Source organism: Mustelus asterias, chromosome 17 (genome assembly GCF_964213995.1).
Source record: "Mustelus asterias chromosome 17, sMusAst1.hap1.1, whole genome shotgun sequence".
NCBI classification, from domain to species: domain Eukaryota; kingdom Metazoa; phylum Chordata; class Chondrichthyes; order Carcharhiniformes; family Triakidae; genus Mustelus; species Mustelus asterias.
This window is the reverse complement of record NC_135817.1, coordinates 4954729-4981270: the sequence shown is the minus strand read 5'-3', so window position 1 is coordinate 4981270 and position 26542 is coordinate 4954729. Positions and strand designations below refer to the sequence as shown.

Below are 26542 nucleotides of genomic sequence, written 5' to 3'. Positions count from 1 at the left end.
TTATTCATGGAATGTGGGCATTGCTGGAAAGGACAGCATTTAAGGCCATCCTTAATTGACCTTGAGAAAGTGGTCAACTGCCACGTTGAACTGGTGCAGTCCATGTGGGGAGGTACTTGTATGATGCTTCTCAGTTGGGAGTTTGACCAAGTGATGATGATGGAAAGGGGATGCATTCAAGTCAGGAAGATATGCGACTTGGATGGGAATTGGGTGTGGTGGTTTCCCACATGCCGACTACCCTTGTCCTCCTCAGGTGAGGTTGTGGGTTTGGAAGGTGCTTTAATCTAGCAGCAGTGTGCCGGTGGTGGAGAGAGTGAATGTTTATGGCGATGGCTGTGGTGGCATACAAGTGGGCTGCTTTATCCTGATGATGCTGAGCTTCTTGAGTGTTGTTGAAACTGTACTTACATAGGCAAGTGGAGAGTATTCCATCACACTCTGAATTGTGCCTATTAAATGGTGGAATCACCCCCATGAGATGTTTATAGCGGGGAATCCGGTGATGTAAATGGTGTTGAATGTTAAGGAGAGGTGATTAAACTCAGTTTTGTTAGAAATGATTATATCAGTGCAACCCTTGACTGCATATCGGCACAGACTGTTTCATTATCTGAAAAGTTGGAAATGGACACTGCAATCATCAGCCAGCATCTCCACTTCTGACCTTTGGAAGGAAAGTTATTCATGAAACAGCTGAAGAAGGCTGGGCTGAGGACATTGCTGTGAGGAACTTGTGCAGCAATGTCCTGTAACTGAAATGATTAGCCTCCTGTCTCTTACTGTGGATTGTGACTTCAGTTTTTCTAGGACTCTTTCCACTCTTATCAAATGCCATCACTCTCACATCACCTCTGGTATTCAGCCCCTTTGTTCATGTTTGGACCAAGGCCACAAAGAAGTCTGGAGTCAAATGGCACTGATGGAACCCAAATCCAATATTGGGAACAGGTTATTGGTCAGTAAGTGCCACTTGGTAGCACTGTCAACAGCATCTTCCATTTCTTTGCTGAAAATAGCCTGACACCGGGTATGAGGACCCTGAGTTATGTGGAGAGACGAGAGAAGTTGTCATTGTTCTCAGAGCCAGAGATGTTAAGAAGAGATTTAATACAACTGTTCAAAGTTGTCGCGTGTTGGATAGAAGAGGGTCCACTGACAAGAGAGTCGGTAACCAAGACAGAGATTTATGGTAATCGGCAAAAGTATCAGAAGGGAGATGAGCAGACATTTATTTTACAAAGCAAGTTGTGGTCTGCAATGCATTACTTGAACGGAATGGTAGAAACAGATTCAATGGTAACTTTCAAAAGGGATTTGGATAAATACTTGACAATGTAAGCTTTAAGGGCTATAAGTTTATTAATGTCACAATTAGGTTTACATTAACACTGCAATGAAGTTACTGTGAAAATCCCCGAGTCGCAACACTCGGGCGCCTGTTTGGGTACACCGAGGGAGAATTTAACATGGACTGTGGGAGGGAATTGGAGCACCCGGAGGAAACCCACACAGACATGGGGAGAATGTGCAGAATCAGACAGCGATTCAAGCCGGGAATCGTACCCGAGTCCCTGGCACTGAGGCAGCAGTGCTAACCACTGTGCCACCCTATAAGAGCAGTAGTGAGGGATTTACTGTAAAGTTATTTCAAGCAGCCAAAACAGGTACAATGGGATGAATGGACTCCTTTGTATGATTTAGTATTGACAACTTGAGCTCAACCATTCAAACAAACACCAAAATGGCATATGTTTTTTGCTTTTAATTGTTTTAATGAGTTAGTGCATTAACATTTTCATCTAGCTACAGTATATGCATCAGCCACATCATTGCTTCTTTCATAAAACTTTCAGGTTCTCATCTCTAATGCAAACGCTTTCATTTTCACTTCTTTAGGTGATGGCCCTCGGTGTAGAGACTACGTCATCTCATTGGGAGTTGTCAAACCTCTTCTGTCCTTCATCAATCCCTCCATCCCCATCACTTTTCTCCGTAACGTCACATGGGTCATAGTTAACCTCTGCAGGAATAAGGATCCACCACCACCAATGGAGACTGTTCAGGAGGTAAAGAAATTGGACTAACTTTGTCTGTTTGGTTGTTATGAGTGAAAGTACCGTATGCTTTTGGCTAGGACAGATATATGTTTTAAATATTCTGGATAAACTTCAGTTTCTTATCCCTTGAACTCGTGAAATTCCATTATGATAGGTCTGTATAGGTGACGTTTGCAAATTTGTAGGGAGTGAATACAATTAATGTTATTTGCCCAGGGTGAAGAGAAACATTGGACATCAAGTATTGGTACTTATACTTGTTAAACAGATTCATGGTGTTATTACAAGGGTATGTGCCAATTTTACAGTGGAGAATATGATGGATACTTGCTGTTCCATGCAGCTAGGAATTTTCATTAAACATGGAAATGCAAATGAATATATTTTAGAACAATTAGCATCAGCTGTTGGTTCTTTTCTATGTAGAGTGGTTCACCTTAAAGCTTCATTAGACCAGAAGTAGTATTTTATTCTTCCAAGTAGCCCCAGGAAAGAAACTACTCGTGTGGCTTACATGTGACTCCAGACCCACAGCATTGTGGTTGACTCCCAACTGCCTTCAAGGGCAATTTGAGATGGGTGCCAAATGTTTAGCCTTGTGAGAAATGTCCACAAGCCATGAAAGAATCATTTTAAAAAGGGACATCCCAAAACACTTCAATGAAATACTTCTTCGATATTGCAATGTAGGAAATACAATCGCCAATTTCCACACACAAGTTCTCACAATGTGATACATGACAAATCATTTCCAGTGGTGTTGATTTATGGATGATTGTTGTTTGGGATACAGAAAGAACTCCCTGGTTCTTTGAAAAGTAAGAAGTCTCACAACACCAAGTTAAAGTCCAACAGGTTTATTTGGTAGCATGAGCCACTAGCTTTCGGAGCGCTGCTCCTTCATCAGGTGAGTGGGATTTCAGTTCACAAACAGGGCATATAAAGACACTAACTTGATGTCTGTGTTGATATGCCCTGTTTGTGAACTGAAATCCCATTCACCTGATGAAGGAGCAGCGCTCCGAAAGCTAGTGGCTTGCGCTACCAAATAAACCTGTTGGACTTTAACCTGGTGTTGTGAGACTTCTTACTGTGTTTACCCCAGTCCAACGCCAGCATCTCCACATCTTTGAAAAGTGACATGTGATTGTTCTCTTTCACCATAAGAGGGCAATCGGGGCTCTGCTTTAATGATTCAGCCTTTTGACAGTGCAGCCCTTTGTCAGTACTGTATTGAACTGTCAACAAGCCTTGATTATGTGCTCAAGTCTCTGGAATGGGGTAGAACCAATAACCTTCAGACTCAGGTGAGAGTGCTACCTCTGCACTTAGAGTAACAGATCTGACAGACCAAGAAGGGCTGAGGTTCAGACAGTAGGCAGCGGAGAGTTAGTTGAGGGAGGCAGTTCTGTTGATTTTTCTGACCCTGCGTGAAGAAATGGAAATTTCTGATTGGATTGTATATCCTGGTTGCTAGTGATTGTTCATTGGGAGGTGGGCGTATGTGTGCATTGGGTCAGGCTGTGTTGTCCCAAAATGTCAACAGCCCACTAACCTGAGCTTTCATATAACAAAATTGGCACTTAGAAGAGTTGCAGAGGGCTGTTGATGCTAATTCAACTCTATCTCAGTAAATCTCACTTGCAATAGTACATTGAACAGGCAGAGAATTAAGTGGGGGTTAAAAATGCTGACCTCGGATACAGTGACATATGTTTGCTGTATGTCTGTGAACAGTTAATGACACCAATTGCCCTTGAATGAGTACAGTAGCAGTTGAGCAATGATGATTGGTCTATGATTTGTAATATACCAATATCCAAGGATTATCCTCTAGCATCTTCTGTCGACATTTTTATTTATAAATGTTTCCAGTGCTTTTGAGTACCAGTTGACCAATTTCAAATAGGGTTACAGAGGAGCTGCCATGATCAGATGCTCCTGTTGGCTTGACGTATTTTTCCCATATGTTATATGTTATGTTGCAGACATTCGTTACTGTCTGTTGTAAACTAGTTCGATCCAATTGCCTTTTTATCAGCTCCAGTAACCAGTGCAAAGAATTAAAATACTTCTTTGTCATTAAGATTCAGACCATTTACTCAGCTGCCTATGCTGCTCCCCTTTCCCCACCTAGCAAATCTCCACCTCAGCCACCGCCCACCACCACACTGCCTTGGCATAGCCTGATCTAGTTTCTTTCCTGAGCTTCGGCCCTCAGTTAAGCGTCTGGCACCTTGCTCTCACTCTTACCATCACGTAGAACTCCCTCTTCATAATGTGGCCCAACACTAATCCTGCCATCACCCATCTGCTGCTCAACCTCTCACCCATGTAATTTGGCATTTGCTTTCACATTCATCTTGTGTATAGCAGACAGCTAACTATTTGCAGGCTTGTCAGAAACTTCCAGTCATCTGGCATCTGTTTTGGTGCAGTATCCTTTGCAGGCGATCAGGGGTCTCTCTGAATAGAGCAAGCAACAGAGGCGCTCTTCAACCAAACAGGTTGAAGTATGTTCACTGAGATATGTAGAGTATAAATTAGGAAGAAAAAAGGAATTATAAATTACATTTAAATCATGTACAGGTAGCAAAATAAAGACTTAGAACTGCATATGGTGTTATGGGAAAGAGTTAGAAAAAGTTAAACAAAATTACCTTAATTTTTAAAAAATTGCATATTTTCCTTAGATTGAGACTCCACATTTGAGAAATAATTTTTTCAGACAAGAGGTTGTTCGTAACTTTAAAACATTACTCCGAAATATATCAGTTCTAACTTTTTCAGCTAACATTTTGTCTTTAAACTAAATAGTAGGGAGGAGGGATCACATGAAGTGAGATATGGTAAATAACAGAAAGAAAGGACAGGTTGTCTGAATATACACAGCATTTGCAAAAAAAAGATGAATTGATAGCACAAAAAGAAATAACTGTGTGACGTGATAGCCATTTCAGAGAGGTGGTTGCAAAGTGACCAGAGCTGGGACCTAAATATTCCAGGGTATTTGACATTTCGGAGGGACAGGAAGCTAGGAGCAAGGGATGGGAACCTCTGTTAATTAAGGATGACATTGCAGCAGAGCGATGGCATTAGTTAAGAAGATAATGATGTTGAGTCAGTTGGGGTAGAGATAAGAAATAGCAATGGGCAGTGGCCTTAACAGGAGCTTCATTTTAGGACAGAGTGTACAAAATTAAATGATGGGGCTTGTAAGGAAGTTACTGCAATAATCATGGATAATTTTGATTGGATGAAGCAGGTTGGCAAAGGTAGCCTAGAAGATGAGTTCGTAGAGTATATTCGGGACAATTTCTTAAAGCAGTACCTTCTAGTGCCAATCAGAGAGTAGGCTATTTTAGACCTCGTAATGTGCATTGAGACAGGATTAATTAATGGCCTCATTGTAAAGGAGCCTCTAGGCTACAGTAATCATAACATACTAGAATTTCACATTTAGCTCGGGGATGAGAAGTGTTGGTCTAAGGCTAGTGCTTAAACTCAAATAAAGACAATTACAAGACTATGAAGACAAATTTGGCTAAAGTGAACTGGGAAAATAGGTTAAACGGTAGGACAATAAGAAGCTGTGGCAGACATTTAAGGAGATATTTCATAATTCTCAGCATAGATATATTCCACTGAGAAAGAAAGACTATGAGAAGGATTCACCATCCATGGATAACTAAGGAAGTTAAGGATAGTATCAAATTGAAAGAAAAAACACACAACACTGCAAAAGTTGGTAGGTCAGAAGATTGGACATATTTTAGAAACCACCAAAGAATGACTTAATGAGGAGAAAAGTTTGAGAGATAGCTTGTTATTTATAAAGGAAAAAAGTAAAGTGAGTGTTAGTTCCTTGGAGAGCGAGCTTGGGGAATAATGGGAAACAAGGAAATCATGGAAGTGTTGACCAGGTATTTTGTGTCCGTCTTCACCTGGGGAAGAACAAAAAACAAGAATACTTAAAAATCAAGAAATAAGAGAGAGGAAAGAACTTGATATAGTCTCTACAGAAAAGTAAATGGGAAAGTTATTAGAACTAAAGGGTGATAGGTTCCTTGAACTGGATGGCCTGCATGCTCAGTCTTCAACGAAATGGCTGTGGAAATAGTAGGTGCATTGATTGTAATCTTCCAAAATTCCCTGAATTATGGCAAGTCCTAGCATATTCCAGAAAGGAGGGAGAGAGAAAACAGGAAACTATAAGCCTAATGCCTGTCTTAGGGGAAAGTCCAAGAATTCATTATTAAGAAAGGAATGTTGGAACATTTTGGAACATTTTGAAAATCATAACAAACAGACAGAATCAAAATCGTTTTGTGAACGGAAAATCATGTTTGGCTATTTTATTGGAGTTTCTTGAGTAAGTAACAAACAACCTGTAGATGCAGCATACTTGGATCTCCAAAGGCATTAGATAAGGTGCCATGTCATAGGTGCTACATAAAGTAAGAGCTGATAACATATTGGCATGGATAGAGAAGAAGTTAGCTAAGACAAAGCAGAGAATAGCGGATGGGCCATGTTCAGTTGGCAAGAGGATTTCAGAGTCCACAAAGGGATTTAGATAGGTTAAGTGGGCAAAAATTTGGCAGATGGCGTTTCAAGTAGGAAAAGATGAAATTGCCCACTTTGGCAGGAAGAATAGAAAATCTGTTTATTTAAATTGAGAGAGACTGTAGAACTCATGCAGTACCGTGTGCCCTGGATGTCCTGGTATATAAATAACAAAAAGTCTGTATGCAGATACAGCAAGTGATTAGGAAAGTAAATGGAATGTTGGCCTTTATTACAAGGTGGATGGAGTAAAAAATAGGGAAGTCTTGTTCCAACTGTGCAGAGCATTGGTGAGACCACACATAGAGTACTGTGTATAATTTTAGTCACCTTAGTTAAGAAGGGATATTCTTACTTTGGAAGCACTTAAAGAGAATATTCACTGGACTGATCCCTGGAATGAAGGGGTTACCTTATGAGAAAAGGTTGGACCTAAATCCATTGGAGTTGAATGAGAGGTGATCTTATTGGATCATGCAAGACCCTGAGGGGACTTGACAGGGTGGATGTTGAGAAGATGTTTCCTCTCACGAGGGAGTCTAGAACTAGAGTACACAGTCTAAAATTTAAGGGTTTCCCATTTAAGACAGAGATGAGAATTTTTTTCTCTGAGGTCATTAATCCATGGGATTCTCTCTGGCAGAGAGCAGCGGAGGCTAGGTCACTGGAAATGTTCAAAGCTGAGTTAGAAAGATTTTTGATTGAAAAGGGAATAAAGGATTTGGGGGGGCGCAGACAAAGTGGAGTTAAGGCCACAATCGGATCAGTTATGATCTTATCGAGTGGCAGAGCAGGCTCGAGGGGACAAATGGCCTGCTCCTCCTAATTCTTGTGTTTTAGTACAGAATTAGTGGGCAAGTGCCTCATTTGCATGCGGTTAGTGATTCTGGCGCCGAGTCTCTTGTTGAGGATTCTGACAGCGCATCCTGTGGAGGAATGTGGAACTGATAACAGCTTTTGGATTTCTGCATTTTACTGCACTGGTATAGAAGTTGCTGTCGGATTTACCCTAATAACTGTTAGCACCAATATCCTTTCAGTTATTACTGGGCCATTGTAACTCCAGACAGTCCTTACCTGGCTAGTCTTCTGTCTCTAAATTTGGGCTCATTCAAAACTCTTGCCTGTATCCTGCCTCCATATCATACCACGGATCCACTAACCCAGTTGTCATTGATCTTTATTGGCTCCTGGTCCTCCAACTTCACAAATTTAAATTTTCATTATTGGGCATGTGTTCAGTTGTGCTCTACAATTCAGTCACAATACTTGTCTGCCTCTTCTGTTCTGCCATTATGGCCCTCCTTAAAATACACTTATTTCACCAAGCTTTTGGTTATGGCTACTAATGTCTCTTTCTTTGACCTGGTGCCCAACCTTGGTCTGATTTGTCTCTGTGAAACACCTTGGATATTTTTCTATATTACAGCCGTTGCCCAAATGCAAGTTGCTGTGTGATGCCATTGGATCGTGTTGCATTTGTCACTTAACTTCCTCCCAGAAACCACCATTTTATACATCTTCACTCTCCATATTTACTGTCACTATCATTAGAAATGGCCACATTTGATTTCACCAGTTGGTTCTTGCCAGTAATTATTGTGCGATTAAAAATGTCCACATTGCGTGTGAAACCTGCCCAATTGTGAAAGACGAACTTACAATTGGATACTGATTGTAACCTGTTTGTGCAGCTGTAGCTGAGAGTGTGTAATCCGAAACTAAATGTACAGTTGTTACTGCTACTGATCAGAATTACATTTTGCTGTTTAATTATTGATTTAAGAATTTAATAATCTAATACGTTATTACTTTTCCCCCACAGATCCTGCCAGCATTGTGTGTTTTGATATACCATACAGATATTAATGTAAGTAATGTACTGACCAATGCCAGGGACATTTGCAGTGTCCAATGTTTTCAGATTTGGCTGATTTTAAAAAAAAAATCTTTGCCAGTGACGCTCACATCCAATAAATGTCGCCATTTGTAGTCGATCTCTAATTGTCCTTGATAAGCAGTGTTTCAGGTGCAGGGAGATTTCCTGGTGATTTGGAACATTTAGCCACCAATGAAGCGCAGCTTAATAGTTCTGTTTTCTTTGGAGGAACTTGACTTTGATCTACATAGCTTCTGTTTAAAATAAGAGCAGGCAGTGGTGTAGTGGCAGTGTCACTGACCCAGTACCCCAAAGCTCTGGGGACACTGGTTCAAGTCTCACCATGGCAGATGGTGGAAATAAAATTTTGGAATTGAAAGCTAGTCTCTGTTAAGGTAACGATGCAACTATCTCTTTTTTGTTTTTAAAAAAAAAATCTGGTTCACTAACCACCTTTATAGAAGGAAATCTGCCATTCTTATCTAATCTGGCCTACATGTGACCCCAGATCCACAGCAGTGTGGTTGACTCTTAACGGCCTTCTGAAATGACCGAGCAAGTCATTCAGTTGAAAGACAATTGGGGATGGACAGCAAATACTGGCCTCGCCAGCAATGTTCCCATCCCATGAAAGAATAAAATAGTTATTCAAATGGATTCTAAAGTGTATTAGATCCAAAGAATTAACTTAGTTTGCACAGTGCTTGTTTTTTTCCTGTGTAAGTTTGGTGTCTGGTCTGTTGTTTTTCCCTCAACGTGTTATACTTTTCTTGGTCTTGGACGATTCTGCAAACATGTTGCTGTATGACTGTCCCTAAATATGTGGACGTAGGTAGTTGGTGAGCTCTGTCCCTCCTGCGAATTTCTCTGATACTAATTGCCAATTCTGGTGCTGGTAAAACTCTGTCATTCTAATGCCAAGAAGTTTCCAGAGCAGCCTGATCTTTGTTTCTTTTTATAAATGCTGTGTGTGAATTGTTTTTGTATTAAAGTTGAAAACAACTATTGTCCTGGTTTTTGGGCTAGTAATGACAGTGCAGCGGTCTGTTTTGACCCTCATAATTCCTCTGAAGCTGACCTCAATGTCTGAAGCATTTGAGCAGTTGAACGCAGTTATTGAAAAGTTGCCGTCAATGAGTGTACTTTAGTCATCTCCTTAGTCAAGTCCCTGGAGACTGCAGCCAGTTAGAAATTCTTGAAGTGATGAGAGCTTGCCCTTTACACTGTCTCCCTGTAAAGACCCCTGAAACATTTGCACCTTGTTGTACATAACTGATATAACTGGGCTCATAGCGGCACGCTGATTTAATAATTACTGATGAACAGCCACTCTGGTCCTGAAGAGCTAATTTTATATTTGTGGACTGTCAAATTTCTCCATTATGATACAAAATTTCAATTTTTTTATGTTTTATTGAAGTTCGTTTGATATTTCAGCTTCTACTTTAATTACATCTGCATGGCCCAATCATTTTAGCACTATCTAAAATATCATAAATTGTGGTGTGTGAATCAACTGGAATATAAGGCAACTCCGTTTTTCCAGCCCCATAAATGCTGTTCTTGCATATAATTTGACCCACCCCCTTCAGCCATGACATGTTTGTCTCTCAATATTTGTCAGTCTCAATGTTTCACCCGACAATGCCTTATAATTGTGCATAAAGGATCAAGCAGGTGATATGGACTTTCTTGCAAAGATGCATGGGAGCTTAATGCATATCCACTTTTTAAAATGGTGACCGCCCACGCCCATGCCAGCGGTTCACTTTTATACTTGGTGTATAAATCAACCTCCATTTTTAGAGGGATTTTACGAAGCTTTGAAGGTCGACTTGCATCAACAGTATTTTTTAAATTGTTGGGTAATTGATTAATTTTACTTCTTGGATTGCTGTGTGAGAATATTTCAATGCGATTGGTTGCTTGCCTTGCTTGATTACATCACTGTTGCACACAGATCACTAGATCTTTGCAGGCTGCTTTCTTCAAGGTTAGCAGCAAGTGCTGTAGCGACAATCCCGTCCATTGTTTATTTCACTGGAAAGGTCTATACGGTCAGCGTGTTGCAACTTCTTTGACCAACCCAAAGAGTCAAAGGTACTTCAGCTTGCTATTGTTTAGGCTTTTAGCTACCTTCCATCTGCTTCATGTTGGTTCCTGAAGGTGAGGCTGAAAATTGCCAAATTTGGTGCACGCCATGTGTTGGTGATATTTATGTGACTTTAGAAGTGGCAGGCCACAAAACATAAATTTGTTGTCATGTAGTTTATTTCGTAGAAAGAATCTGTGGTTGTGGCTCATTAATATTCCTTTGTACTGTGTCACATAATGGTTACGTAGTAATTACATCACACAAACAGACCATTTGGTCTAAGGCCTGTAGTTTATGCTCCAGTAAGAGTTTTAACAACACCAGGTTAAAGTCCAACATGTTTATTTGGTAGCAAATACCATAAGCTTTCGGAGCGCTGCTCCTTCATTTATGCTCCACACATGCCTCATCTCACCTGACTTAATTTCATCTGCTTTAACCCACCCTGTAAACATGAAGTATTATTTTTTTTCTTTTAAATGCATCAATGTTGTCCACCTCTCTCTCAGTTCCACATTACATTCACTCTTGAGTAAAGCAGTTGCTCCAGCATTCTTTATTGAATTTATTGGTGACTGTCTAATTTTTGATAAGTTGTTCGGTTGCAGGTTCGTTTTTGAATTCCATTTTCCGATCGGTAACGGGTAGAGGTTTTGATGGGATCTGATTTTTATTTTCTTTTAATAAATTCAAGATACTGGTGGATACGGTCTGGGCTTTATCTTACCTGACAGATGGAGGTAATGAACAAATACAGATGGTGATTGACTCGGGTGTGGTGCCATTTCTTGTTCCACTTCTAAGTCATCAAGAAGTCAAGGTTCAGGTGAGAAAATATTTTTTTTAAACTGTGGTGTTTAAAGTAAGGTAGAAAGAGATCAAAAACGTTGTGGCCTGAATCTTATGTACAGATTTCAAACTTGTCTGGTTTCTTTTATTTCACTATATTGATGTTTCCAGTCTTTGACATTTCTTTGATTGCTATAGTTTTGTGTAAGTGTTGACCTTGCCCATAAAGATACTGTCACTTTCATTGTAGATATTCATTGATGCCTGTCATTCAGTTTCCAATTCATGTATTAAGTTTTCAGTGTTTATTTTAGCTACATGCCCTTTGCACCGAATTCATGTTATTGGCGATTGCTATTATTGTTTGGTTCAGGATAAAATTGGGTACAACAGAAAACAATCTAGAGCTTTGTTTCATTCCTGATGAGAGCTTGTTTTTGTTGGGAAATATGTTCCCTCTGTATTGCTCTTCAGATAAGTAAAATAGCATTTTTATATTTAAAAAAGGTTAACATTACTGTATGTACTATAAGTAAACCTTCATTTTACTAGAAAGTATTTTGTTTATAGAATTTTCTGTTTTTAGTTGGCATATGTAACCGGATTTGATTTTGTTACACTCGAATGTAAAGAATAGAAGCATGTGTGTTTTGTACAGATGCTGATTTCGTATCTTATTTGAAGCTTAATGTACTGTGGGTTTAAACACTATGAAACAGCAGGAAGGCGTTTGCAGACATTTTCCCTCAGCCAGATAGGTTATTGTTTTTAGAGTTGAGGGGGGACCGTTTCTATCTTCCTACACACAAAAACTCTGCCTTTGCTTCTACTGATTATTGATATATTTGTACACGGACTCTCGGTTGATTTCCCAGCATGGGAGGCAGAGAAAATAGTATCATCTTGATGGCTCTCCTAGCCACTCCATATTGGGTGACATTGAGTTATTCACAGATGTGGAGGGAATAATTGCCGTGAAGTAAATGAAGTTTGTCATTTTAATTGGTACTTTGAATCCATTACAAAAGAACAGAATCTCACAATACCTCATTTCCCCCTCTTGTACAGACAGCTGCACTGAGAGCCGTAGGCAACATAGTGACGGGTACTGATGAACAGACACAGGTTGTTCTCAATTGTGATGTACTGTCACACTTTCCTAATCTCCTGACCCATCCTAAAGAGAAGATCAACAAGGTAAAAAAAAAGTTAGCATGTTGCCAGTCTGCCGTGAAAGGCTGTGCTAGTGTCATCAAGTGATTCTGTGATTCTATGAAATGATCTTGTGATGGTAACACAGTTTAACTTTAACAGACTGCTTCCAGTTGTTGGACTAGTAGCCTTAACTGGTTTCATTTGGAATCTCTTGTAGTGGATCTCAATAATTGCTAACGTCAGCGCACACAAGAATCTGAACATGATGTTGACAAGTCCTTGCCAGTTTTGCCTTGTGGCTTTTGGGAAATGCAGGGAGGGTTTTTTTTATTCTAATAATTCACAACACATTTTTGATTTGTTTAGGTTTGTTTAATACGTTATCACCTTCTCCAAAAATGTTGTTTGATTTGCCTTTCTATAGCTGCAGATATATCCACAGGCTTCTTAGCCTTGTCTCTTTTCCCCCACCCTCCCTATATCTAAAGCCAGAGCTTGTTTTGCCAAGATAGGCTCGAATGCACATTATACTGAAGGTATAATGAAAGCCTATCAAGGCCAGAGTAATGGAGAAAATGATATTATTCCCACAGAGAAGGAAAATGTAATATTATTGTTTTAAAATATTTCCCAAGTAGTAATGTAAAGTAGTGAATGGTTGAGATGGAGAATATTGCAATATAACTTCACTCAATTAGTCTTGCATTTTCAGATGTGCAACTCTTTGAGAAGATGTTTGTCTTAGGATCCAGAGGTTGAAGTCATGTTATTCACAGTGCCACTGAATAATGAATGAGTCTTGAGGGGGAGAATAGAGCCAATGTTTTGAGTCTGGATGACCCTTCGTCAGAGCGGCTCTGTGATCATTTCTAATCACATCCTTGTATCACTCTCTGCCCACATTCCCCTTCCCCCTTCACTATACCACTTGCCTTAAATCCACCCTGGAAAAAACAAAGATACTTGCAAGTTCTCAATGGTCTAGCTTTTGGCTTGTCATTCATCGCAACGTTTTTGCAGGCACTGATCTGTTCAACTGGGCGGCACGGTGGCACAGTGGTTAGCACTGCAGCCTCACAATGCCAGGGACCCGGGTTTGATTCCCAGGTTGGGTCACTGCCTGTGCGGAGTCTGCATGTTCTCTCCGTGTATGTGTGGATGAATGAGTAATTTAACCACAAATATCTCAGTGGTGGCATCCTTGTAGTACAAAGGAACACTGCTGGAAACTCAAACTTGTGTATCAGGTCTGTGGTGTTATTTGGGCTCTCCAATACTCCAAAGGTGTTTGCAGTGTTGTTGCCATAACTGTTTGAATTAAGCTGTGTTGTCATGTTACTTATATATTAATTTTTCCAACCTCCTCATGTTAGTTGACACATTTTCCCCTTTGTGAAGACTCTAGCTTTCTGATGGGGGCAAGTCGTAAATATGAACATTGGCAGGTGAATTCCCGCCCCCCGCCGCCCTTGTGCTTCACAGTCCATTTAAGATAAATTGTGTCCAGGTGTATGTGATGCTGAGGAACTTTGTATGCTTGGTATTTGCACAATTTGTTGCTATATCTACCCTAAAAATGTGATTGTTTACCTGTAGAAATACAAGAACAATAGGATTGTGCTAAATTCATATGGTGTTATTCATAAATTGAAGTTGACAAAAAACAAAACTTTGCCAACATTTGAACAATGAAAGAATGCTCTGATTAAAAATCAATAGATTAAAAGTACATTTATGTGCACTTCACAAATCTTGCATTGTACATTTATTACATATAATACAATATTTACTGGTGATTGTTATATGCTAAGTAATAGTAACAATTTTTTTTAGAAACAACCATGATCAGTGCACCCTAAAGCTGAAACAAAAACAGAAAATGCTGGAAGATCTCAGCAGGTCTGACAGCATCTGTGGGGAGAGAATAGAGCCAATGTTTTGAGTCTGGATGACCCTTCATCAGAGCGGCTCTGTGATCATTTCTAATCACATCCTTGTATCATTCTCTGCCCACATTCCCCTTCCCCCTTCACTTACCTTAAATCCACCCTGGAAAAAACAAAGATACTTGCAAGTTCTCAATGGTCTAGCTTTTGGCTTGTCATTCATCGCAACATTTTTGCAGGTCCTGATCTGTTCAACTGGGCGGCACGGTGGCACAGTGGTTAGCACGGCAGCCTTACAATGCCAGGGACCCGGGTTTGATTCCCAGGTTGGGTCACTGCCTGTGCGGAGTCTGCACATTCTCTTCGTGTATGTGTGGGTTTCCAACGGGTGCTCCAGTTTCCTCCCACAGTCCAAAAGACGTGCTGGTTAGGTGAATTGGCCATGCTAAATTCTCCCTCAGTGTACCCGAACAGGTGCTGGAGTGTGGCGACTAGGGGAATTTCACAGTAACTTAATTGCACTGTTGATGTAAGTCTTGCTTGTGACTAATAAACAAACTTTAACTTTTAACTTTACACCCTCACTTCCAACTTTACCGTTGTCCTCATTAAAACCATTATTCTCTTAACTTGGCCATTTCCCTGGGATGGCCCTCATAGCCACTACCAAGGGACACAAATTTTAACATTGTGGTACATAACTAGTTTAGTAATTCATCATCAGAACTGACTGGACAACATAAAGAACCTCAGGACCTGTACTCCCCTGCCAAAACTGCTCACTATCCCAGAATCATCTGGAATGTGAAGATAACCTCCTGACTTCTTCACTACACACAGTCTTCTGCAAGCCCTCGCTTCTGCCTCAATCCACCCTCACTTCCAACAAGAAGTGCAAGTGGCCCCCCCCCCACCTCAAATTTGCCATCATCACTTCTCTCAAAAAAACACCCATGATTTCTCTATCCTTTTATCATTGTAAACTACCACCTCATTTTCAAACTCAATTTTTCTCTCAAATCCTTGAATATGTAGTCACCTCCCAATCCGTGCTTGTCTCTCCCAAAACTCCATATTTTAACCTCTCCAATCAGGTTTTCACCTCAGCCACAATAGCAAAGCAGCCCTTGTCAAAGGCACAAGTGACATCCTATGGAAATGTGACGGTGGTAACTGTTATCTCTTGTCCTTTTTGATCAATCTGCTGCCCTTGGTACAGTTGACCACATCATTCTCCTCCAACAGCTCCCTTTCATTTCCTGTTGAGTGACACTGCACTCGCTTCCATTTTTACCTGAAGAATCATAGCCAGTGAATCACCTGCAATCCCTTCTCTTCCCATATCCACATCGTTACCTCTGGTGGACCCCAAGGATCGATCCTTGATCCACTCTTATTTATTGAATTGATGCAGCTCCTTGACAGCGTTATCCATAAACCTGACATCAGGTTCCATTTGATACGCTGATGACACCCAACTCCACCGCACCACCGCCATTTTTGCCCTCCCCGCAGCCTCTAATTTGTCATTGCTTCTCTGACATCCAATACTGGATAAGCAGTAATTTCCTCAACTAAATATTGGTAAAGATCAAAGCCATTGCTTTTAGTCTCCCATCAACAGCTGGATATGGCAGGATTGCAGATTTGCTCTGATAAGATGTCTGTGGGATTTCTGTCTGTCTATAGCATGTTGTTCTGACTGTTTAACATACATGTCTTATATTGTAGCTTCACCAGGCTGGCAGCTCATTTTTAGGAATGTCCAGTGCATGTTCTTCACGGTTCATTTAACCATTGGTCGGTCCCCTGGTTTCATGGCAATGGTAGAGTGAGGGAGATGCCACAATTTACACATTGTGGGGGAATATACGTTTGCTGCTGCTGATGGCCTGCTGTGCCTCACGGATGCCCAGTTTTGAGCTGCTAGATCTGTTGGGAATCTGTTTAGAACATTGATAATGCCACGTAGAACTATGCAGTTGTCATTCCTGCCAGTATTATCATGGATATATATATGCATCTGTAATAGGTAGATTGTTGAGGCTGACATCAAGTAGGTTTTCCTGTCATTTTCCTGTCCTCACACCATCTGCTGCAAGCCCACTCTTGCAATTATTTGAAGGTGCTATACAAATGCAAATTAATTCTTTTGATTTGCCATGCAGATACTTAGTGTTAGTATAAGTGAAGTACATTTGTCACCTTTGCAACTGTACTCAACTGTTCTAGTGGCTGTGTGTGTGTTGTGGTTGGGTATTTGTGTCCAGAATTTGTTTCAGTGAGAGACATGAACATTTTCATTTGAAATGTGTACCAAGGAGAAAGTTCAGTTGCACAAGCCAAATAACATGCTTTTGATTTAGATTTTAAAAAAACATTTTATTTCAAGTGAAGGTGAAAGGCTCATGATCAGGATGGCACCAAGGCTGAAATTAATTAAAACAATGAGGAAAATAGGGGATTGCTTAGCTTGCTTTTAAAATCTGAAAGTTGATGGAGTAAATAATTAAGAATGGTCATGAATTCCTCTGAGGTCCTGGGAAAAGTTGATTTGGAATTGGAGGCAATGTAATGAGTCTTGATCAGAGTGAGGATGTAGGAAGGGGGAGAGAGAATGTAGGATGGTGTATTTGTAATTTAGGAAGATGCAAGGTCAGAGGAGTGCTAGCCGTAGTGGATTTATTGTAGCTGAATTTTAATCCGATGCCTTTTTATCCTCAGATGGAAGCCTCACAACACCAGGTTAAAATCCAACAGGTTTATTTGGTAGCATGAGCTTTCGGAGCGCTGCTCCTTCACCAGGCGAGCGCTGCTCCTTCGCCCAGGGGAGCACCGCCCCTTCGCCCCCGGGAGCTTCGCTTTGGGGAGCGCCGCCCCTTCGCCCCGGGGAGCTTCGCCCCGGGGAGCGCCACCCCAAAAGATAGCAAATAAACTTGTCGAACTTTAACCTGGTGTTGTGAGACCTCTTACTGTGCCCACCCCAGTCCAACGCTGGCATCTCCACATCATATCCGCAGTTGGCCTTTGTTTATTTTGGGCTGGATCGAATATAGAAAATGACAAAGACCAACGCACCGTTTCTGTTATTGATCTATGCAATTAAATTTGTAAATTTTACCTTCAAGCATTTTGAGTCTCCGTAGTCTGATGCTTTAGAATGTAACTTTGAATATTGCTTTAAGAGCTGCAAGTCGAAGATCAGCTTTTCTTTCTGTTCCATTGGGCACAGTATCATGAAAACTGTGAAGTATTTGAACATGCTGGAAAATCTCAGCACATCTGGCAGCATCTGTACGGAGAGAAAAGAGCTGACGTTTCAAGTCCAGACGACCCTTTGTCAAAGCTCTTTAACAAAGAGTCGTCTGGACTTGAAATGTCAGCTCTTTTCTCTCCTTACATATGCTGCCAGACCTGCTGAGATTTTCCAGCATTTTTTCTTTTGGTTTCCGATTCCAGCATCTGCAGTAATTTGCTTTTATCAAATATTTGAAAATGCTGGTGAGCCAATACTGACACGGCTTTTAGTCACTATGTGTGCTAATGGCACTGCAAATTCCCGTATGATTCTACCGGCTTTTAATTAAGCAAGTGTTTGTGTGACCTAAACTTGCCATGATAATTGTGAATTAGGATGGGAGACAGATTATAAATTTTAAAGGTTTGTGGGATAAAACCCACCCAGGTGTGTGTGAATGACTATAAGACTTAAGGAGACAATATGGCTGCATATTCATGGATTATAAAAACACTGGGTCCAGCTGAGGACCACAATACTTATACCTTATACTAACATATAAGACATGGGTGTCTTTCTCACCACCTTAAACCTACCTCAGTTTGTCTCCTTTTGATTCCATGCAACGCTGGGTGTTTGAATTTATGGGAGTATGTTGGATTAAAGCCAGATGTGTTTTAAAGAGCTAATCCTGGAAGTGTTTTTAATTATTTCATGCTATTGTGCACACAATCTACAAGGAAATGTTCATTGATTGGTGGCCAGGCTACATTGTTGATGCTTTGCTTGAATTATTTTCTGCAGGAAGCAGTGTGGTTCCTCTCCAACATCACAGCAGGAAACCAACTGCAAGTGCAAGCTGTAATAGATGCCGGTTTGATTCCCATGATTATTCATCAACTGGCTAAGGTGAGCAAAATGTGAAACCAAATCAATATTCAGGCCAGACCTCCTCGCCCAGCTTGAAACTAGCTCAGTGAGAATATATTTTAAATGACATACGTAACATTTAATTATCATAACAAAACAAGAGGCAACAAAGATTCTTTTGTTTTTTCCTGTGTGCCTATGAAACACAGCTTGCCTTAAAGAATGGTCCAGATAGATTGTGTTTAGAATCTCACTTACAGCTGTTGCCCCTCAAGTGTTCAGCTAATCTTCTGACTGTCAAAATGCAGGATCTCTCGCGGGCATAGTAGCATTGTGAAAACGCAACAGCATCTGTGGAGAGAGAAACAAAGTTAACGTTTTGAGTCCAATTGGCCTCTCTTTCAGAATTCTCAGAAACATGAGTTCAAATCCCAGCACGGCAATTGGAGAATTAAAATTCAGTTAATTAAATGAATCTAGAATAAAAAGCTAGTATTACTCATGGTAACCATGAAACTACTAGATTGTTTCAAACATGTGATTCTTTAGGGAGGGATATCTTCCAACCTTACCTGGTCTGCCCTCTGTATCACTCTAGACCCAGTAAGAAGTCTCACAACACCAGGTTAAAGTCCAACAGGTTTGTTTGGTAGCAGAAGCCACGAGCTTTCAGAGCGCTGCTCCTTCGTCAGGTGAGGCCGTTTGAGACCGTCCTCATGTGTGTGGAACTTGGCATTCGGCCACGGGCATTTGGCCTCTGATCTTCGGGTAAGCGTTCTCCAAGGTGGCCTTCACGACCAGCGCAGAGTCGCTGAGCAGAGACTGATAGCCAAGTTCCGCACACATGAGGACGGCCTCAACCGGGATCTTGGGTTCATGTCACACTATCTGTAACCCCCACGACTTGCCTGGGCTTGCAGAATCTCACTAACTGTCCTGTCTGGAGACAATACACATCTCTTTAACCTGTGCTTAAAGCTCTCTCCACTCACATTGTCTGTACCTTTAAAACTTGATTACCTGTAAAGACTCGCATTATTTTGTAAATTGAATTTGTGTCTTTATATGCCCTGTTTGTGAACAGAATTCCCACTCACCTGATAAAGGGGCAGCGCTCCGAAAGCTTGTGGTTTGTGCTACCAAATAAACCTGTTGGACTTTAACCTGGTGTTGTGAGACTTCTTACTGTGTTTACCAGTGACACCCATAGCCTGTGAAGGAATTAATTGGTGTAACTTGAATATAAGCCTGGATGGATAGGATTGCTGGGAAAATGTAATCCAAACATTTTGAGAATTGCAACTAAAATGGTGAAGCAAGAAACTGCAAACATCTTGGAAGAAAATGTTGTACTCGTACGATTATTGAGCTTAACTCAAATTTCTTGGTGCAGGTGGAACCTATTTCACTGCTCATACAATTTGAATTTGCATTTTGTCAAATTGAAAAATCAGAGAAGATTGGGGAAAGAACAGCTGTTCAGCCCATTTCCCCTTGTCATAGATCTTGTTTGCAATCTACACAGGACATTTCCATTTTCTACTTGCCCATCTATTTGCCCTGCTGAAGCATTTAAAAAGGAGTCAATGCTTCAATCATTGCTGCAGTTTATTTGGCAAGCTGAAACTCTGCATAGTGTGTAGTACGAAATGGTTACTGAAGCTGCTGAAGTTACTCGAGCTAAATGAAAGTTGAACTGTATTCTTTTCATTATAGGGAGATTTTGGAACTCAGAAAGAAGCTGCATGGGCGATCAGCAACTTGACAATTAGTGGCAAAAAGGAACAAGTAAGTGAAAGATTTATTTTGCAATCTGAGACTCATAGGCTGCACAGAAGACTCCGCCCTCTGCCATACATCCATTTTCAAAGCAATCTTTCACAGTGCTCAGCAAAAGTATATACCAGTGATAAGGAAGGTCTGTAGAAAAAGGGATAATCAGCCATGGATAGCTAAGGAAATAAGGGAGGGTATCAAATTGAAAGAAAATGCATACAGAGTGGCAAATATTAGTGGGAAACTAGAGGATTGGGAAATCTTTAAAGGTCAACAGAAAGCCATGAGAAAAGCAATAAAGAAAAGTAAAATAGATTGAGAGTAAACTAGTTCAGATAGCAAAAGTTCCTACAAATATATAAAAAGAAAAAGAGTGGCTCAGGTAAACATTGGTCCTTTAGAGGATGAGAAGGGGGATTTAATAATGGGAAATGAGGAAATGGCTGAGGCATTAAACAGGTATTTTGTGTCGGTCTTCACAGTAGAAGACACAAATAACATGCCAAAAATTGATGACAGGAAGGCTATGGCAGGTGAGGACCTAGAGACTATCATTATCACTAAAGAGATAGTGTTGGGCAAGCTAATGGGATGAAAAGTAGACACATCTCCTGGTCCTGATGGAATGCATCCCAGGGTACTAAAAGAGATGGTGGAGGAAATGGCAAATGCACTCATGGTAATTTACCAAAATTTGCTGGACTCTGGGCGGTTCCAGCAGATTGGAAAACAGCAAGTATGACGCCACTGTTCAGAAAAGGAGGTAGACAAGTGGCTGGTAACTATAGGCCGGTTAGCTTAACTTCTGTAGTGGAGAAAATGCTTGAATCTATCATCAAGGAAGAAATAGCGAGACATCTGGATAGAAATTGTCCCTTTAGGAAGACATGGGTTCATGAAAGGCAGGTCATGTTTAACTAATTTAGTGGCATTCTTTGAGACATTACGAGTGCGGTGGACAGCGGGGAACCGGTGAATGTGGTGTATCTGGATTTCCAGAAGGCATTTGACAAGGTGCCGCAAAAAATGCTGCTGCATAAGATAAAGGTGCACGGTGTTACGGATAATGTATTAGCATGGATAGAGGATTTGTTAACTAACAGAAAGCAAACAGCGGAGATAACTGGGTGTTTTTCTGGTTAGCAATCAGTGTTAGTGGTTGCCTCAGGGATCAGTGTTAGTAAATGTGAGGTCATCCATTTTGGTAGGAATAACAGCAAAATGGACTATTATTTATATGGTAAAAAATGCAGCATGCTGTTGTGCAGAGGGACCTGGGTGTCCTTGTGCATGAATCACAATGTTGGTTTGCAGGTGCAGCAGGTAATTAAGAAGATAAATGGAATTTTGTCCTTCATTGCTAGAGGGATGGAGTTTAAAAACAGCAAGATTATGTTGCAACTGTATAAGGTGCTGGTGAGGCAACTCCTGGAGTACTGTGTACAGTTTTGGTTTCCTTTCTTGAGAAAGGATATACTGGCACTGGGGATTCACTAGGTTGATTCCAGAGTTGAGAGGATTGGCTTATGAGGAGAGACTGAGTAGACTGGGACTATACTCATTGGAATTTATAAGAATGAGGGGGAATCTTATAGAAACATATAAAATTATGAAGGGAATAAATAACATAGAAGCAGGGAGATTGTTTCCACTGGAAGGTGAAAACAGAACTAGGGGGCATAGCCTCAAAATAAGGGACAGTGATTTAGGACTGAGTTGAGGAGGAACGTCTTCACCCAAAGGGTTGTGAATCTGTGGGATTTCCTGCCCTGTGAAGTAGTTGAGACTACGTCGTTGAATGTTTTTAAGGAAAGGATAGATAAATCTTTGAACAGTAAAGGAATTAAGGGTTATTGTGAGCAAGCGGGTAAGTGGAGCTGAATCCACGAAAAGATCAGCCATGATCTTATTGAATGGTGGAGCAGGCTCGAGGAGCTAAATAGCCTATTCTTGCTTCTCGTTCTTATGTAAACAATCTGCAGTCTGGGAATAATGGAAACCTATGTTTGCATTGTTTGTCAATGACGTTATATCGGGTGGGACTTTCTGGTCCCATTGCTGTGGGAATCATCGCTGGTGAGACAGAAAATTTGACAGACCAACAAAAAGTCTGTTGACTTGAGGCGAGGCGAGACCAGAAAATCCCACCCATAATGTGTCTGGGCATGCATTGCCCTTTTGAAACCGATTGTCACTACTACGGTGAAGCAAGATTTTGTCCTCAAACCAAGTCCCTTTGTGTCAGTAATTGGTGACATCAGAATGATTTGCTTGTAGACTGGCTTGAATTTGAATATACAGCATGTCAGTGGACCACTCATTCGATTGCTGATGAACAAATGCCAAGATCTATAACCGATTATAGATTTATTATTAGCAGTCATGGGGAATTATGGGCTTGCTATCAATCTGAAGGAAAGAGAAGTTATATAAAAAGCTGTACGCAGTAAACAGTATATCCAACTGTCCACTGACAGAAACTGAACTCAATGTGGCAATGGACTTCACCTAATTCTCAAGCATGTTGTCAAACAGACCTTCTCAATCAAAAAGTGTATGTCATAGAGGTTTACAGCATGGAAACAGGCCCTTCGGCCCAACTTGTCCATGCCGCCCCTTTTTTAAAAACCCCTAAGCTAATCCCAATTACCCGCATTTGGCCCATATCCCTCTATACCCATCGTACCCATGTAACTATCTAAATGCTTTTTAAAAGACAAAATTGTACCCGCCTCTACTACTACCTCTGGCAGCTTGTTCCAGACACTCACCACCCTCTGTGTGAAAAAATTGCCCCTCTGGACACTTTTGTATCTCTCCCCTCTCACCTTAAACCTATGCCCTCTAGTTTTAGACTCCCCTACCTTTGGGAAAAGATATTGACTATCTAGCTGATGTGTGCCCCTCATTATTTTATAGACCACTATAAGATCACCCCTCAGCCTCCTACGCTCCTGAGAAAAAAGTCCCAGTCTATCCAGCCTCTCCTTATAACTCAATCCATCAAATCCGGGTAGCATCCTAGTAAATCTTTTCTGCACTCTTTCTAGTTTAATAATATCCTTTCTATAATAGGGTGACCAGAATTGCACGCAGTATTCCAAATGTGGCCGTACCAATGTCTTGTACAACTTCAACAAGACATTCCAACTCCTGTATTCAATGTTCTGACCGATGAAACCAAGCTTGCTGAATGCCGCCTTCACCACTCTGTTCACCTGTGACTCCACTTTCAAGGAGCTATGAACATGTACCTCTAGATCTCTTTGTTCTATAACTCTCCCCAATGCCCTACCATTAACTGAGTAAGTCCTGCCCTGGTTCAATCTACCAAAATGCATCACCTCGCATTTGTCTAAATTAAACTCCATCTGCCATTCGTCAGCCCACTGGCTCAATTGATCAAGATCCCGTTGCAATTGGAGATAAGTTTCTTCACTGTATGTGCTTACAAAGATGACATGAGTTGCTCTTTTGGCAGTCTAAAACAATGAGTCGGTTAGCATGGCATCAGTTTTCACACTAAAACTAATGCTCCAAGGTCCAACATCGCGATTCCCATTGTTCTGAACCGTGACTGTACTATTCATCAAGTTCAAGTTGCTGTTCAAACTTGTGGTGCATCTCAAATAGCAGGAACACATTATCACAGAGCAGAATTGTAGAAAATTAATCAATGTCAAGATGATGCTTATAAAGATTTGGCCCTGCAGAGAAGGATATACTTTACGATTGACACATGTGCTGTACACTGAGCTCAAGCATGGTAGGCAAAGGCTAAAGCAACATTTTAAAACAATTTAAGAATGCAGTGGAAGATGGCCTGAAACTTTATGGATTTGCTGAAAACAGCCAGATGGCTTTCAGATCTATAATAAAGAGGATGACTTTACAACGCCATATTGGCAGCAGTAGCAACTGAGTGACCAAAAAGATTCACACGTTTGGTCAATGGGTTAGATGACTTAGTCACGTGTGGGTCTATTGAAAATCAGCAATTTAATCTTGGCCAAACCAGATACAATGGTCTTAAAGGATGGGTGTCAGAAAACATTTCATTGATCTCTTGAATAACCCATATCAATGATCGATCCTGAAACATAGCCTTACTAAAACAATGCAGCTTTGGATGTATATTGCTTTCTAACTCAGCTCATTAATTAATAGAATAGAAATCTTCATTGCCTACAGTGCAGCATTTGTTGAAGAACTCAGAATCACCGACCATTCAACGTCATTTCATGCTTTCTTCATAGAGGCCTGGGTTCCACAGGGATTTCCTTTTGCTCTTTTTGAGTTGAACATCTTCAGAATGTATTTGGATTGGGATAGCACCCTTTACTCTGATTGGAAAAGAAAGCTTGGATCCTGTGTCCTTTGAAGCTTGAATGTCCTTTGTGCTTTAGCTGTTTCTTAAAACTGGCCTAGTTCCTTAACCTATTACAGTTGGTTCATTTCTTGAGAGATTGCTGAGTAAAATTCTCTGCCATCATAGATTGGTGTACTTTCCATGTTCCAAAATGCATTCCTCTGAGATTACGGAATACCGTATGGAAGAGGCTAATATAAGTCACAGAGTGATACTCTGACAATGTCCTAGTTGCTATCTGAATTTTCAGCCCCAATGAGTAGGACGTCTGTAGGAGAGCACTTTAAAGAAACAGCCTAAAAGATATTGATAATTAAAGGTTGGCACTGTCAATTGAGATAAAGGGGAAAGCACAAGTATAATTTTAACTGACTTATAATTGGTGCACTTTGTGCTTTCTTAATTGTCTTTCCAAAAAAAAACTGCCTTCAATATATGGATGTTACAGCCAGAAATTTTAAAATTCCGTTTCTGAATGAATTGTCCCTGAATGAAACAAGTTGGCAACTTATTTTGTTCCTTTCATTCCAGGTCGAGTATCTTGTCCAGCAGAATGTAATCCCCCCTTTCTGTAATTTACTGGGAGTTAAGGATGCTCAGGTAGTGCAGGTTGTGCTGGATGGACTGAACAATATTCTCAAAATGGCTGGTGAGGAAGCAAGCACAATAGCAGAAATGATTGAGGAATGTGGAGGTAAGCTTTCCGAGCTTGGGTTTTTCCTCAGTGAAATTCATTTTGGCATGCCCATTTAAATCATGTGAACTGAAGAAGTATATATGTAGATTACAGATAAAGCTTAGTGCAAGTCTGTACTGCTTCATTCGTAATTCAAAATTATCTTTACAATTGTTTCACCAGCTTCTAACTTTCTTCCCGACAGGTTTGGAAAAAATAGAAGCCTTGCAGCAACATGAAAATGAAGAAATCTATAAACTAGCTTATGAAATCATAGATCAATACTTCTCTGGTGATGATGTAAGTAGAGAATTGGTTTCTTGTTTAGCTGACAGGCAGTTGATTTGTAGGAAGGGGCAGGTGGATATCGAAATGCATTTTATTTACTTAATCTCTCAGTGTCGACTAGGTACACTTACATTGTCATAAGTGTTCAACTTGCCATTCAGCCCCAAGTTTGATTCTTGCGGGTGTTAATTCTGTATGCACGCATGACAAAGGAAGTCACTGTTTTGCTTCGCTTGTGAACTAGAGAGGTACCATTTCAACAAGTGGGCGGCACAGTGGTTAGCACTGCTGCCTCATGGTGCCAGGAACCTACGTTCGATTCCCGGCTTGGGTCATTGTCTGTGGGGAGTTTACACATTCTCCCCATGTCTGCGTTGGTTTCCTCCGGATGCTCTGGTTTCCTCCCACAGTCTAAAAGCCGTGCTGGTCAGGTGCATTGACCCGAACAGGCGCCAGAGTGTGGCGACTAGGGGATTTTCACAATAACTTCATTGCAGTGTTAATGTAAGCCTTACTTGTGACTAATAAATAAACTTTAAAAAAGTGTGCAGATGACAGTTAGCTGTCTCTTTGTTCTTGCTTGCATTTTGCAACAAAACACCACTTGAGTTGGAGTGATGCAAATAACCATTGGTTTTGTCTTTGTTAATAGTTGATGTATACCTCAATCATCGTTTTTTAAATCTGAGAGTAAATTTATCCAGATTAAGGATCTGCTTGTGCCTTTGTATCTTCCAGTGGCTTAATCCATAATGTGAGATGAAAAAAACAATTTTTTAAAAATGGCCGTGTAGATAACATTATGCAAACAGGTTCATACAATTGTTTAGGGCAACACGGTGGCACAGTGCTTAGCACTGCTGCCCCACAGTGCCAGAGACCTGAATTCAATTCC

At 40.7% G+C, this 26542-nt stretch overlaps 1 protein-coding gene across 1 annotated transcript in view; it reads left to right on the top strand.

The window, feature by feature from the left end:
* Positions 1–26542, top strand: part of kpna3 (karyopherin alpha 3 (importin alpha 4)) — a 52455-nt gene that overhangs the window by 19228 nt on the left and 6685 nt on the right. The window contains exons 8-15 of the mRNA XM_078232102.1: positions 1900–2069; positions 8452–8496; positions 11295–11426; positions 12458–12586; positions 18473–18577; positions 20255–20326; positions 25215–25377; positions 25565–25659. Coding sequence (XP_078088228.1) covers positions 1900–2069; positions 8452–8496; positions 11295–11426; positions 12458–12586; positions 18473–18577; positions 20255–20326; positions 25215–25377; positions 25565–25659 — 911 coding nt within the window. The remainder of the gene's footprint in view (positions 1–1899; positions 2070–8451; positions 8497–11294; positions 11427–12457; positions 12587–18472; positions 18578–20254; positions 20327–25214; positions 25378–25564; positions 25660–26542) is intronic.